The sequence below is a fragment of the Cygnus olor genome, chromosome 9 (assembly GCF_009769625.2).
Source record: "Cygnus olor isolate bCygOlo1 chromosome 9, bCygOlo1.pri.v2, whole genome shotgun sequence".
Classification (NCBI taxonomy): Eukaryota; Metazoa; Chordata; class Aves; order Anseriformes; family Anatidae; genus Cygnus; species Cygnus olor.
The window spans coordinates 12316624-12333097 of NC_049177.1; the positions used below are offsets into that span (position 1 = coordinate 12316624).

At 40.7% G+C, this 16474-nt stretch overlaps 1 protein-coding gene and 1 long non-coding RNA gene across 4 annotated transcripts in view; one reads left to right on the top strand and one right to left on the bottom strand.

Moving 5' to 3' along the window:
* Nucleotides 1–10085, top strand: LOC121074884. The gene is made up of 3 exons (XR_005822594.1): nt 1–103; nt 5578–5688; nt 7761–10085. It is a non-coding gene; the product is annotated as an uncharacterized LOC121074884 (long non-coding RNA).
* Nucleotides 1–16474, bottom strand: part of ARHGEF4 (Rho guanine nucleotide exchange factor 4) — a 216203-nt gene that overhangs the window by 104867 nt on the left and 94862 nt on the right. For all 3 annotated transcript variants that reach the window (XM_040567480.1, XM_040567482.1, XM_040567481.1), the window contains exons 4-5: nt 10104–14528; nt 5861–6190 (exon numbers count right to left, since the gene is read on the bottom strand). In XM_040567480.1, coding sequence (XP_040423414.1) covers nt 5861–6190; nt 10104–14528 — 4755 coding nt within the window. The remainder of the gene's footprint in view (nt 1–5860; nt 6191–10103; nt 14529–16474) is intronic.

A 16474-nucleotide genomic window follows, 5' to 3' on the forward strand; every position in this document is an offset into this window, starting at 1 on the left:
GAGATGGAAAACAAAGACATCAGACATTAAACTTACATACCCTGGAGGACAAAATACAGCATTCATCACAGAACACCTTATTCCCCATCTCATGCCTGCTCATGTAAGTAGTCCATTAGTAGACACATATGGGTGGCTAGAGAGGACAGAAAACAGCAAGAATGCAGGGAAAGCTACAAGGTAATAACAGGAGAAAGAGGATAACCAGGTATTGGATTCACGTTCACATACTACCATGCGTACCTACATTCACAGAAAGTCACACTCCTTCCTCTGAAGCACATCACCACAAGAAGTCATCCTACCACCTATAGAACTAATTAACCTTTGCTTCCTACAACTTTATGTCTCAGAATTGCTGGTTTGGTATTTAAAGAGTAAATAAGCCTTTCCCCTTCAGAGATTTCTTAGTAATAGTACATAGCCATAAAGGATGCAGCCAACACTACATTCTTCCTTTCAGTTAAAGGTATAAATAGGATCTCTCTCACCTCTACCTGTTGTTAGTTTTGTGGATTTTTTTTTTTTTTAATAAAACTTACATAACTTCATGAAAGTTTGAAAAAACTATATCATTGCCAGATGTCATTGAATTAAGAACTTTTAGTGTTCTGAGGAGAAAGACATGGTCAAATATATACAGACAGCTCAGGACATCTTCTGCCTCAGTTGGTCAGGCTTTAAAAGAAAAAAGCTTTGTTTTTTAGAAGAAATCACACAAACTACTGTCATAAAAATATTCCAACCACCCAGACTAACCGACTCTCTCCTGCAGATGTTAATTTCAAAAAACTTTAAGAAATACGCCAACAAAATCCAAAATGTAAGCAAGGCTGTTATACTTTTTCTGTGTCAAAACCAACATTTTCTGACAATCCTGCCACACCAAGAAACAATGGTTCATCGATAAAGGGAAATGAGACCAACATTCTCCTGGTACGTCATCAAGAAATCACTTTAAAATGAGCAAGACACTATAAGATTATAGATCATCTGACAATGAGTGATACAGACTGCAATCAAAGTCACTGAAGCTTGCAGTACATAACGCAGATATGCTCTTCTTAGTTTTTTCTTCCCTCTCTTTTCTCCATCCCATACCCCTCGTAAGGCTGGCACACACAGAAAACAAACATCAGTGACTGCAAGTGACTGGGAGACCAACTGAAAAGCAGCAGGTCAGCAAGCATTGGTCCCATGGGCATAGCCATCTTTCACCTCTGCATGGCTACTGCCCCTTCCTTCTGCTACTGTGACATTCAGTTACAACATCGCCGCCCTTCGCAGAAGGGAAGGGAGAGCTCAGGATATCGAGATGCAACAGTTTATCTATGATCCTTCCTTCACCCTGCCAGCCCACACCATATCGCATCAGCATGAAGTCCATTGACTAGCCTAGATGCTAGTCTCTTCTTTAGAAGATGGCTATTAGCCAAAACATCCTTCCAAAATGAAACAGCAAACAGCCTACTGAATAGCCACATACTGCCCAAGCAGCTGAGAATGCTGCTGCTCTGTGCCTGGTTTGTTTTATTCTTCCTAGACTTACTTTCCAGAAACAGAACACAGCCAATATTTTGTCGCAAATGACCATCTCCAGATGGACAGCACAAACCCTGTTCAAATTAACCTGAACCGCGCCTGCTTGTCTAGAAGATCACAACAAAGCCCCAGTGGGAGCACACGCTACTCCAGAGACGACAAAATCAAGCAAAACAGGGAACATACTGAGCTATAACTCTGAAAATACCAAGGGTCTAGATTAGTTACATGAAAGGTGACAGAAAAAAGTATCGTTCTGTTTAAGACTAGGAAGCAGCATACGCATCAGGGATCTATTACAGTTAAAAACTGCAGGGTTTATTGTTACTACTCCCTTGGACATCAGGACAGGTTTCAGGTATGGACATCATATGGTTTTTACTGCAGGGGAGTCAGATCTGTACAATCCAAAGGCAGGAGAAGAAGCACTTCCAGAGATGTCAGCAAATGTGGGCAGGGTTTTCCCTACCCCACAAAGGAAGGAAAGGAAAAGGAGGGACAAGAATATAGTAAAGATCCCTCATCTACATTTTCTGCTATAGATTCAAAGGGATTATTTCTATGCTTTTACGAGCAGCAGTTCAGTCCCTGGCAGAGCCATTTACCTCTGTTACGTTCCTGTACTTTGTCAAGGAGGAGACTTACTTCATTCAATCCCCTTTCCAAAGTGTCTTCATTACCCTCTTGAAGTGTATCTGAGGTGCCCATAATGCTCATAACCATAGTAGTGCACTGCAAAACTTCATTTTCTCTTATTTCAGATAGGGTAAAATCAGGTTTCCAGGAGCCACACTCAGGACAATAAGCTAAATACCTATTTTTCACTGCTTCTCATTTCTCTTTCAAAATAAAAGACAGAGATTTGCTGCACTATACCCCCCTGGGCTTAGTCTCCAATGAGTCTTTTAGGAATCTCTCTAATTTGGCAGTGCAGAAACTGTGTTCTAACAAATGCATGTAGAAGCCACATCTGTGCTTTATTACTATACACTAGAGAGGCCTCAAGCTTAACAGTCAGGTTTTAACTTCCTGTTAAGATAGAAAAGAGAAGGATGGTAGCAGACAGGCAGGCAGTTAGGAGATGTCACTAAAGCAATTCTTGCAAAAATAAATCCCAAAACAGAGTCTATCACCATTACATGCATCAGTTGTTTGGGGCGCTGTGTCTGTTCCAGCTAGGGAGTTTCTAAAGCTTTTTGAAAAATAAACAAGTAAAAAAAAGGAAAAAGGAAAAGCATACCAGGCTACATTGCAAAACTCTTCACCATGTGAAAGGCAAAGCCAATGGCCAAGCAAAAGAAAGTAGGCTCATGCATAACCATGTGAGTTTCTCTTATTCCACTTCGGAAGATGCAACCTTCAGAGGTTTGCCACAACCTTCTAAACGTTAACACTTTAAAGTAGAACATTAGAAGCTGCTCAGCTTGTTACTGGTAGCATTTCATTATAACGGACAGCTGGGCCAAGCTTTGAGTTTGACTCCAGGGATTTACACAGATTGTTTCCATTTAAAGCAGGTCAGCAACCCACTGGGCCTGAGCAAAACAAAGACCAGTACATAGAATTGTTTAGCACTGCCATTGCAAGTGGTTATTTTTTACTCTAAAGCTAGTTTCTTGCTTGCCTGCATCTGAATCCTAACTGCTAGCCTTCAGGATAGCTTCATATAGCCACTAAACTCATTTGTGTACGTGGACCTGAATGATAGAGTTGTAGCAGAAATCAGCACTGAAAGTTAAGAATTTGTCTCTGTTCATCCCTGGAGTGCCCTATTCACTTGTTTCCACAACACTGCAGCATTACATTACCTTGTATGCTAACCTGAGCCTGACTTAACCCAATATGAATTAATATAACTGAAGCCACACATCCCAAAACAGCCACGTGTCAGGAAACATCAGACTTGCAATTTCAGATCTAAAGCTACATACAGTTACATTCTTTCAGTTGCAAAAGCACAACAGACAATGAAAATTTTACAAAGCTTCTTTTGTGATAATTTATTTCTCCTTATTAGAAGGATTTTGGCATCCTTCTAAAACTGCCCCCAAATGCTGCAGCTTGTGACAGCACTCCCATCACATATGAGGGTATGAATAAGACAGCACTATTACAGGAATAAAGCATTAAAAAGAATAAAACACAATAGGAAAAAGAAGCTACATGATGACTATTATGAGTAAAAAAATACAGGCTAAAGAATGCATTCACATGGGCATTACCAGAAATAGCCCTTGAATCCCAACACTTGTTTCAGTCAAATTTGGCCTTCCCACAAAAAGTATCGATAACATACACAACACACTCAAATCAACAGTAATAGTAAAAAATAAAATAAAATAATAACAAAAAAATAGCTTTATACTACTAGTTATCTTCTATTCAGAACCTTGCTATGTTTCTATTCACCTCTGCTACCCAAAGAAGAATAAACCAGAAAAGCAACTCAAACCCAACCCCCCCCCTCAACATATGATGGTAAGTGAAGATACCTCAATGGGAACTGGGGCAGCTGCTACCCATTACACACCAGATCACAATTTAGAGGTATGTTTACACCAGAAAATAAGGGTGGAAATGCCTAAAGAAGTTGGGTTTTGGCAACATCAGAATGTGCAGTCAATCAGCATTCAAGCTGTGTAAGTTGACGGCTCTAGGGGAAGCTATTGGGGTAACCGTTCGCTCCTCTTAGAAGCACTAACGGTCTCAGTGCTAGCCAACATACCCTGCAGCGTGGGCTATATTCCATCAATATCCATGCTTGTCAAGCAATTGTAAGGAATATTTTTAGTATGTTTTACTGGCTTCTGTTTACCAGTGAGCTTAACTAAGCCGGTGATGCATTTTCCCTGGCTTGTTTTGTGCCCATACAGCACTAAGCAGTCTCTCAGAACTCTGAGCATAGTACAAAAATAATACAATTTCTATTTTTAAGAAATCATAATATACACTTGCCTCTGGAGCATTATTCAGTATCTTCAACACATAGGTAGTAGTGGGGCTGAGCCAGGAAAGCATCCTCACTGAACAGAGCATGGGCAATATATCACAGAATCATACACCCAAACCTCAACTGGCAATGTTTTCTTTTGAAAACATACAAATACAAAACAGCATAGATTTTAGTCCCTTGTCTGAGTAGGAGAGAACAGTGGGCAGTTCTTCTGAAACCCGGTTTATGGAATTGGCCTGGCTTTCTGTCCCAGGTATCCAGCGGCTTCAATAGGAGGCTCCCCCAGGCAGACAGGTACGTGGCAGGAGGTTCACCCTGCAAGCCCTAGCACACGAACTTAGCTGTGTCCAGTCAGTGTTTCCCCCTCATCATCACAGAACTATTTGTGCACATAAGCTCAGGCACATGCTGAAGTGGTGGTGACAGGATTGTGGCAGCAGCTCCCCTCAAACATTGTCATTTTGATGCAAAACAATCCAGAAACAGGCAACTAGGACAACAGAGAGAAAGGGAAACAGAGAACAGACCAAAACAGAAAACCCCAAGGAAAGCTTTTATTTGAATATCTACAACTGATTTCAGCCATTTTCAGAAGCTTCCTCGGTATTGTCAGCAGAAGGTGCATGGGGTGTCCCTCTGATCTCATGTCCTTTTTACCCAGAAATTATTTTTTTTTAATGTGTGAAGACTAAATTTGGCTCTTGGATACAGATTCATGGCTCTCCCTGAAGGGAACAGACCCAAGCTCTGGATCCAAGAGTAACAGATGCCATCAGTGTGAGTCACAACAGTCACAAATTTTGTCACAAAAAATCACAATGCTGACCTAAAAGTGTACCCCAGTGGAGAGGAGACTACTGGTAGCTAAAACTCCAAGGGCAGTATTCTCTTAGGCACTTCACAGTGTGAAGTTGCCTCAGTAAAAGCATGGAGTTGGCCTCAGATACAAGGGAAATCTAATTTATAAGTCCCTTTTTAAAATTATACAGCAATGCCACGGGGCACTGAAAGAGATTTCATCAGCTTAATATATACTGATTTAAGGCAACTTTGATTTCATCCCTGCCCTCCCTATCTTTCAGCCCATAGAGCAAGCTGGTGCTTTTGCATCCTATTGTCCAGCACGGCACAGGGCAGGAACTGCTTGCTCACAGCAACTAAAACATCCACCGCCTCTAAATCACCACTTATGGGTAACTTTAGTGTTTAAATAATCGGTCTCTGCAGACTAACAGACCCAAAGAGAAGCAGAGAGAACTGGTACCAGACAAAGTAGAAGGACAGGAATATGATGACAGTAGAAAGAAGAACCCAGAGCAGAGAGAGGAAGACAGTGCCAGAGGAAGACAGTGTACGGTTTCTTACTTTTAACTGGTCCTCTGGTAGGTGTTGCAATTGAATCCCTCTCTCTGGCTGTCTCTCTTTCTCTAGCTTCCTTTTCTGGTTCCTCTCCATCCAAACATCATCGAAGCTGAAGCACTTATAAAGGGATTTAGGTCTCTTCCTCCTCCTCCTTTCTGGAATCTCCTTGTCTTTTTCATCTGGAGCAAGGAAGGAAAGCCTCCAGGCTTTGTTCTCAAGGGTGGAGATAGGGCGTGGGGATGGTGGAACCAGGAGAGGTCTCCTTTTGCGATGGGGAACCCCTTTCTCATTTGGACTCTTTTCAGGTGGTGTTTGACATTGCTGTTTGGACTCCTGTTTTACAAACAGCGGGTGAAAACACACAGTTTGTTCATCGGAAATTTTGTTTGCTTCAAATCAGTTTGAACAGAAGATGGCAAAACTCAGTTATCTAGCCACAGAACTGTTCAGAGGAAAATGTTTCCCCAAGAGTGTTGGCTGGCTGAAGGCAGCCTGCCTATTCATTCAACCTTCTCCATAGGTTTAGGGGCACTCCACCATGAAACAGCAGTTCTGCTACCCTTTGAGACAGTGCAGTATATGCTCCCTCTGCACAGGACAATGTCCTTTTCGCCCTCATTCTAGACGGCATATTACAATAACATTACTACTGGGATGTAGGTCACACTGTCTGTATATTGTTTGCAAAGACAGTGTCTCTGAAAATAGCATAAAGGCCAGTCTTGTCTGTCTGTTTTTCCCACTGTATGTCAGTTATTCAAGGCGAAAATGCTTCCTAAATGGCTGCAGCTCTGATAATATTAAGCCCTGTGCTTTCTGATGGTGCTCTTTATGCTATCCATTTTATTTGCTTGATGTTGGGCTGAGAGAAAGGAATTGCAGTTTTGCCCTTCACTCCCATGTGCTTTTACTGTGTGGTTGCACAAACTTACAGCTTTTATAGTGGAACAGCTTTAGATGCCCTGAGACATCTAATCTAACCGCTACACCAGGTAGCGCAGTTAGAATCAGTAATATTTAAGGTGGGAGATAACAATATCAAGGAATGAATGATCTTTGGAGTCTCCTTTCTCGCCAAGGAAATGTCATGTCCTGACAATAGTATCTCTCCAGTTTCTTTCCAGTACGTTTGAAGAACCCAAACAATGAGATCCTTAAACCACTGCAGGCGTTCCCTATCTGTTCTCAACTGAACAACACTCCTAGATCAATTTTTTATTGCCCCTGGCAAGAGAAGCCACAGTCTAGAAATGCTTCTTATCTACTAGATGCTAAGCAGAAAGGAAAGCATGTCCTGCTGGTATTCTGTGTCTAACCCCAACATATTGGAGACAAACAAGAAGAACTTGCACAGGCCCCAAACATGGGATATATTAGGATGGTTCACTCTTGCCTCCTCGGTAACACGATTATGTAAGTAAAATCATGTTGCAAACATGTAATGAAGACCTTGCCACATGGGCATATTGGTAATTGTATAGAGTTGTTCTATCCTGCTGTTTTCAACATAAGATCTTTGTCTTGGCTATAATCTGGAGAATGGTAACCATTAGCAAGTAATGACAGAGGGGCTGTTGTGTGTTCCATCAGGCTAAGAAGGGTTACTTACCCATGTGGTAGCCAGAGACCTCAGGGGTGAGCTGATCCATTGCGGTCTGGTACAGCAATTATAACATGAATAAAGCTTCAAGGAACTTCACAACTGTTCATTTGTCTAGCAATAATGCCTTTATTGATGTGGGACAGAAAGGGACTTTTCTTTAATGCCACCATTAAACTTAATTTTATGACTTTTTTACTTAGCAACATATATAAGGAATGTGTTTAGTGTTTAGATAATCAGTGTATTTGCAGCATAAATTCTTTCCCAAATAGATTTAATTGTCTCTGCTGTATTTTCCAGAGACACCTGAAAAAAACAGCTTCAATTACCAAAACCCACGGGCCATGGAACAGAATGCAGTTCTACTTAATTTCACAATGTCATGAAAATGGAAATAAACAACCCCCCTATCTGCTTGAATAGATTAGATGTTGGGACATTTACTTCAATTTCTAGGCTCCATTTATCCATTTTGAGATACCGTATTATGCAGCCTCCAGAAGAATCAGTAAAATTAAAGTGTTTTTATATGGCTTAGACACCATTTAAATTTTTCACAGTTTTACTTAAATTCTGTAATCTAGAAATCAATTTAAGTAATTATTCATTTGCTCCTAACGGCTACATTCCAGAATGTGGGCTTGCCTTTTAAAGGCTTTATACATGCCGCATCTCTCCATTCTTTTCTAGGTGCTCTTTTGAGCTACAGTTTACAGGTCGATGATTTTATTCATCCTCTGACAGGCTTCATCTCTTGGCAATGTTTTAAGAGTACCTTCCATACTCTGAGTATATTGTATTTTGCTAGGCTGCTGTAAAGCTGCAAGTCTCTTCAGAATGTGGTGTTAAGTTTGTAAGTTAGGTTGATACCCATGAAAACAAAAGATTTTCAAGTAGAGAGGACAGAAGGGAATAAAGCAAATTCTCTTCCCCTTCTGCCCACAGCAATTCTGGTACTACAGCCCTCACTGCTCAAACTGCCACCCACATGCTTCTTTAGAATCCAGACAGCATAAGCTAAAAAGGAAAACCCAAACAATCAAGTAAAAAACTTTCACTGGGAATATGTGAGGAGTGGTTGAAGGAACTGGTTTTATTCAAGCTGATAAGGGAACACTAAAGGCAATATAAGAGCGGTGTATATTAATTTTGTAGTTACATGGATAGTGGATCCAAGCACTTTCATAATGTCAGATAATCTAACAAGACAAAACCTGGAAATTGTAGTTTGGAAAATCCTGGTTGGGAAATAGGAAGAAAATTTTCATCAGGATCCTTTCCCAGAGAGATGGTAAAATCTCCAGCATTAGATATTTTTAAGACTTGGCCAGACAAAGTCATGGTTTTATCTATCTGTTGTTGCTACTAGTCCTGTCTGGAGAAGGAGATGGGATTTGATGACCTCCTGATGTCTTTTTCAGCCAATCTTTTTCTGTTTGTTTTACACAAAACGTCAAGTAGGAGTAAGTATAGGGTAAGACCATTTCAAAGGGTATCTTACACATTTAATATAACCTGGGATGTGAGAGACAAAGGGCAGCATCTTCAGCAAAAGCTGTGCAAAGGCTCATGAGAGTTGAGCACAACCATCCTCAGGTGCAGAATTGATCAAGCATTTCCAGATTCATGAACTCTCTGAAAAGTGTCTGGCTGGGGTGTGGCAAGAGACTGAAAATCTCATACCCTCTCTTGAACGCCATTGAAAATCTACTCAACAAAATAATGTTGCCTACTTCCTAATGTCAAAACTCATCATCAGCAATATTAAAAAAGTAGCATGACTGATCCAGGTTCTGGGATCTCACCTAACAGATCAATCTCAGTCACTCTGGTGGTTTGTGCTTAGTCACCAAAAGAGATTCCTAAGATCCTGGCCACTTACAATTTAGAAAATCCTGTCTGGGATTACAAGAGGAAGTCACTGCTTTTAAAAAGGCCTGAAGCAACTGAGAAATCTCTATTGAAGACATACTCTTTTCCATGAGAACTGGCCTATCACAAGGAAATTAATTTGTTACCAGGATTAGAATATAATGCAGCATCAAAAGGAGAGCCAGACAGAGTCCATATTTTTTTTCCCATTTGCTGTAGAAAAGGCAAAACATGATTCCTAGTGGCACTTAAAGGGAAAGGGTAAGTTATGGTGACTGCAAAAGGCTTGTGGTACTCTGAAAGACAGCTGCTCACTCTCTAAAGAAAAAAAGATTTTTCTTCTTAAAAGTGACTGCTAGCAATGGAAATGGATTTCTATATTGCCACACACTTTGAGAAACTTATTTGCTATATGCTAGTCACAAGGCTTGATTCTACCTTATCCCAGAGGGGTAAAATCCAGCTAAACACAGGGTGGAACCTACATAGCCTTTCTGAGGAACATTATGCATTAGCAGTGTTGTGATGACTCTATTCATTTAGATTTCTGTGATAAATCCTTCCTATAAGAGAGCATCAATTTACATAGTCTTGAACAGAAACAGAAATTCAAAGACTAAGTAGTGCCACCTACCTTAGACAAAGAGGAATATTTATGCACCAATCTAACCAAGGTGTTCACTCAGCCATTAAAGAGTTTCACTAGAACTCATAAACCACATTAAAACAAAAGACAAAACACCACCTGATCATTCCCAGACAACAACTCACCTCATCTCTGAGAATGTCACTAATGGAAGAAGCTGTGTTTAAGCTGATCTGGGATTGACTGCTTATCCCACTGTCATCCTTCTGGTATTCGTTGTCCAATGAGTGTACAGAAAGTAAGAGACTACCTCTGGGTTTCAGTGTCTTTGGTCTCTCAGGAGCCTCCAAACTGCTGTCAGCTGCAGAGCTGTTCCCAAGAGAGATCATTGATGTGGCACATATTCTTCCAGGGTATCGGAAGCTCTTGCGTTGAGAAGCAGATAGTGGACTCTGTGGTTTGGGGCTCATGGGCCTACAGGGCATATCTTTACCTTCAGAATTTGAGAGCTGGGGACAAGACGGACTTGACTGACTAAATGGTAACTGCATGTCAGTGGGACTAAATGGAGATTTCATCCAGTATTCCTCTAGAGAAGTATTTAAATTGTTGCCCAGGGCATCCTGGTGTTCATCACAGTCTGAACTTTGTGAGCATCTGATGCCCAAGTCATGGGACCGTGTTCGTTTTCTCCACATATCTGCAGGAGAAGAAACATCAACAGGCTCCACAGAGGTGTCAAAAGAGTTGGTGTCTGTTGACGAACCATTAGATGTTTCTGTTTTCAAAAATGTGTGCCCATTGGAACTGTCCTGCTGCTCTACTGATGTTGTTCTCATCAGTTGGCCTCTAGTTGTGTTAACACTCTCCTGCGTTGGTGATAAATTTGCCAGGACAGGCCTTTTTAGTCCATCTGCCTCCTTGCTTTTTAGAAAAGCTTTCCAGGTGCTCTGGCAACGTTTGGCTTTCTCCTTTTCATTTTTCAGTGATACTTTCGAACTTTGCTCAGTGTTTTCTTTTTCTAGAGATTTGGATTCAAATAAGCTTGAGAGTGATTTGTGTGCCAAGGCCAACCTTGCCCTGAACTTCTTGCCCTCTGGATTTTTGTTTCTTTTGTATTCATTTTCAGGGAAGGATTTTCTAATCCCAAGGTATTCCACCGGTTCACTGTCATTGCTTTCAGATGAACCTGAAACTAGTCCATCCGCATATCTGACAGCAGCCAGTGTGAGAGAAGTTGAATTTACATCTGTATCTTCCATCAGTATCCGACCAGAGCCAGAAGCCTTCCTCAGGCTCATTCTATTGAATAATCCTGCTGGCCTCTCATAGAATAAATCATCATCGTCAGAGTACTCAGAGGCATAGCTTTCCTTCCTGTGGAAGGCAGAACCAGAGGAACAACTTTTGAAAGACTGTAAACTTTCAGTGTCTTCATCTTCTTTCCCAACATCCAATTCTTCTGTCTTTGCCTTGCTGCCAAAGAAGCTACTGCTTCCGTGATTTTCTGCTGTGGCAGGCTTAGTTTTCCTGAAAGATGTCATTTTTGAGAAAACCAAAAACCTGGAAGCTTTCCCGCTATTCCCATTCTTTGTTGGCTTTTGCACAGCTTTATGGAGACTGCTGTTACTTCCCAGGCCGTGGAATGAGTTCTCATCCATTTCCTCGCTGTTAGTGCTGCAGGTACTTATATTATCTAGGCCAACCACACAAGCATTGTGGGTCTCTCTCTTCACAGAATAGTTAAAGACATCACACACATCTAGATTCAATGCACTGTTTTTGCTAGAGGTAGCTGTGTTTTCTGCAGGAGAGGCCTCCTTTTCTTCCCTAGGAGAAGGTTCTTCACAAATACCTATTTGTTCCTTTGAACCATTACAGCCTTCAGCTCCTTCCCTGCCAACTGCTTGTTCAGAGGTGTTGATGCTGGGTCCTTGAAGATCATCATAAGCGCCATCTCCCTGACACAGATTGCTTATTCTGCACATTTCCACTGCTACTGCTCTAGTTATATAACCTTCTTCCTTTCTGCCCTGATGTGCTTTGAATTCCTCTTCCTTAGTGACCTGGTCATTTTTTGTTTCAGCCCATGACTTTCTGAATTCTTCTGTCTCTAATGCAAAATCAGTCTTTGTTCTGTGTGCCTCAGTCTCAAAGATCTTAATACCACATCTACTATGTGATTTTGAGAGCACTTCTTCACATTTATCTGCTGTATTTTCTGCAGTAAGTACATCATTGCCCAATGGAGCAGTAACACTGCTGAATTCTACCTTCTTACTTGTTACTGTGGAATTACTACAGGTGAGCACTAAGGATGAAACTGTCTTCTTGCTTTGCTCTTGTGAAATTTTTGGTTTTCCTTCAGCCATATCCCCAGTAGGGAGTAGCTCTGCACTACCAAGAAAGGTGTGGGTGGCCAAAATTTGTTCTTCACAGCTACAGCACTCACTCAGAACTCTCTCTGGCTCATCATGATCTTTGCTGGAAGTATGAGGAGACACTGAGTCCTTGCTCACTATGGTTCTCAGTGTTCCAGTTACCCTTTCAGTATGAAGGTCATCAGTCAGTGTCGTGGATTGTAGTCCGTTCTGTTCCACAGATATTATAACCAGGGCAGGCTTTAGCTCTGGAAGCTTCATTAAGTGCCTTCCCTGGCTTACATGATCTGATTTGGGAGTCATTTCCACAGCAAAGAAACTGTCCTCGTCCTTTCCTTGATGAATAGGATGTTCATTTGCTACTGGTTCAGATTGACTCCTTAAGGCACCAGTTTTGCAATTTGTATTTTGATGCACTGAAACTTTATGCTCTGCCTCTGTGTTACTGCCACCTGGTAACGCAGTTTCTGGGACTTTCCAACCGAAGTTAAGGTTAGAAGGATTGTCTACTTGTCTTCCTGCAGCCATGACTTCCATATGTGACAGTTCAGATTCCAGGACATTTTCCTTCAAACTTTTCTTCTGCGTTCTACTAGAGGAAGCACAGTTTACAGAACAATTACAGTCTCTGTTTTCCACAACAGCAGGAAAACCTACACGATAAGCTGCTAGGTTTTCAGTGTCAAAATTCCCAAATTCAACATTAGTATCACAAGGGAATTGATCTGCTTCCAGACCTCTTTCAGCATTGTACCGAGTACTTTTTAGAAGTTCTTCAGCATTTATGATCACTGGTTCACAGTCCAGGGTAGATGATGTCTCCTTTTGTTTTGGATTACACTCACATGCATCTGTCTGGGTTGAAGATAAGCTACCAGCACATGTATTTCCTGCTTCTGGGCTAAGGCCACATGCCACTGGTTTAGAGTGCAAATAAAAATCAACACAGTGGGGGGAGCCTGCTGGTTGAGAAAGCTGACCCTCATTCGAGTCTATGTCAGTATTAAGAAGGAATTGTTTTATGTCAAATTTGCCCTCTTTTATTGCCTTTTCAGGGCCAACAGGTACCCTTGCTAAGTTTTTCCAAGCGTATTCAAAATCAAGCCCTTGATGATGTATTCTGGAACATGACCAACTAAATTTGTCTGTTGGATGAATACAGTTCCCAAAATATTCTGCCTTTCTTTGAGCACTAATATTTTCAGGCACACTGTGCCATGTTTTACTTCCTGTAACCTCTGACCTTGTGTGTAGTGACCCACAAGGTGGAGATTTTGATTTGAAGTGGTGCTGGTAGAAGAATGAATGTGATGTCAACATGGTTTCTGTACTTCCATGTTTTATCCTGTTACCTGTAGTTTTCTCACTGTCAGCTGAGTTATTCCTATTGCATTTTATACTGGACATGGAATCTAGTCCACATCTATAGTCAGATATCTCAGTGTAACTTTCATGGTAAGGTCCATTTGTTTCAAAATGAAGATTAGACAAACTACAGCTTGATGCTGCATCTGACTGGAAGGAAAGTTGCTGTACCTCAGGAAAAATCAAACAACTTCCTGAGTTAGCTTTGAAACAAGCAATGCTTAATACTGCAGGTCGTTCCTCCTGTCTTGTAACAGCAGCTTCTGTAGGTAAGGAATTGGGATAGGACTGCACTTCAGTGCTTTCAAAATCTGTTTTATTCTGCAATTCCACTACAAACTTTCTGTCTGTCTGTGATAAAATGCCCTCTTCACTCACTTGGTTCTCTGTGTTGGAAATACTGCTAGTTAATGTTAGATCTTCAACACCCACTTCACCTTCTGACTTTGTAGTTTGTAATTCTTGTTTGCTTGGTGCTACTTTTATTTTGGAAGACGCTTCTAACTGCACCTGCCAGCTAAATTCTGTTCGCCTTGAGCACTTAAGTTCATGGAAGGTTGTTTCTGCCTTTGCTTTAGGAAGAGTACAGCACAGATTTGTTTTTTCTGTAAAAAGGCAGTTTGAATCCAAACAAGTTTCTCCAGTTACATCACTGGCAACAGATTCTGTCTCTGATGCACTCTCATAAGGCTCAGTTTTTACATCTGACAAAGATCCACTCTGATGTGACAGGGTCTCAAAATAATCTTCATCTGTGTCTTGGCTGGATCCTCGTATCTCCAACTCTATTGTGCTTGGAGTAGAAGAACTCAGATCATCTTCAAACTCTCCTTCACTGACGTAGTTGACAACTGGCTCTGGGGTCTATGAATAAACAGCAAAGAATTATTTAACAATGATTTATTAGAAAAGGAAATTAAGAACACAATGGATTTAACACACTATGATATCTTTAGAAGTTATACTTGACATTTTACTTATTGATGGTCCTGAGGTCTTCATATTTCTTAGATTTTCTTTCTTACTGCTTCTTAATTAATGTTTTTTCATTTTAATATTTATTTATGCAGAGGCCAAAATTTAACTTTTGGCTTCAGCTTTCATAGCCCACTACCGAGACACATTTCACATTCAAATAAATCAAATGGAAATAATCCCTTGCCAGTAGATCTAAAAGCTCTAATTGATCCATCTTCAAACCTAAGGAGGCAGTTTATGCCATAAAACAGAGAAGTGATCGTCATTGTCCAAATTACACAAATGTAACAAATATATACAGAATGGTTTTGCACTTGGATAACTGGATACTACCCATACCAAAGCCTGAACCAAAGGTGAAAGAAGTCTTTGATGTCATTTTGCAGAAGGCTTATACCTGGAGCAATACATATTTCAGTTATCAGAGCACATCCAAATCAGTGACTGAAAGCAAAAAGATCAAAACCACACTATCAACATTAGGAAACGTCTTTGTTACATCATGCGATAGTGTCAATCTTCTTCTTTAACCATCAGAAAGAAACCTGGATATATATTCCTCAAATATAAAGCAGAAAATGAAATCACAACAAGATTTCTTGAGGTAAAAATAGTACTTGCTCTCTGTCAGCTTCAGGTACAACTATTGTCAGAAGTTCTCCAGATGTACCAAATTAAAAAAAAAAAAAAAGTAATGAACAGTGAAAGACTTTTCTAAAAACAAACACACCAAACACACACACACACAAATAAGCAGCAGCCACCAAATTAGAACACAAGGTCCCTTGGCCTCAGTTACATGTCACCTTCATCAGGGTGTTTCATCACAGAGGAGACCTCACATTTATGGGAAGTCAAAATCCAAATCACAGCAAAGGGTATGTCACAGAATTTACAATTATAGAATCCGAAACACGCAGGGTAAATTGGAAAAGGTAAGTCACTAGGAAAATAGGGTTATTTCCAAGTGGGAGTTGTGGTAAGCCAAGGAAACAGAATAGATTTGAAACAGATAAAAAATTGGAGAGAGAAGGGAGGTCTCTGTCAGCTCTGGAAAAGGAAAAAAAAAATGTATTTTTTTTCTCTCTCATCCAATTTTGAACACTCAAGACATCTCTGATAAGCCTCAGTGAGAAGACTGGTATTTTCTCTTGACAGAAGAAGGAAAATATTAACTGAATGGAGGAGGGAGGGCAGGATTCAAAGCTTCCAAGTCCACACAACTAAACCGGACCAAATTGCAACATAACTGCAGCATGAGTCACGTAACCAATAGAGCAACATGTCCCTTACTTTATGCAGTCAGTGATACACATAATGGAGGTCCTTGAGTAAAGTCAAATCCCACTAACACCAGGACAGATATGACCAGCATTAAGGCAGCACAGACTAGCATTTCACATAATGATTGAACAGCACAAACCGTGAGCAGTTGGCTCACACAGCAGTGAGTATAGCAGCAGCTGTTCAGCAGTATCAGCACTGCCTCTCCAACAGTGTGCTGAGCACAAATTTACAGATGGCAATAAACTAAGATAAAAACTGTTCAGGCAAGTAGGAACAAAGTAATGAAGATGCCCAACTGTCCCCAAGGATAATTATGAATTACATTTTAAAAAAAAATAGGGCATAGATCTCTTACAGTCTACCTATCATTCCAAACACAGCAATGTCAGGATATTCAGACTGTGACCATCACCATCCCCTCCAAATTCATTTTTTCTTTATGTGTATTACACAAAATTATGCAATTAAAGCAGAGGTTCCACAACTGCCTCTAAACCTTGTGGGAAATGAGGAAATGTTCTAGTTTCCTCTGGTTTAGAGGAAGT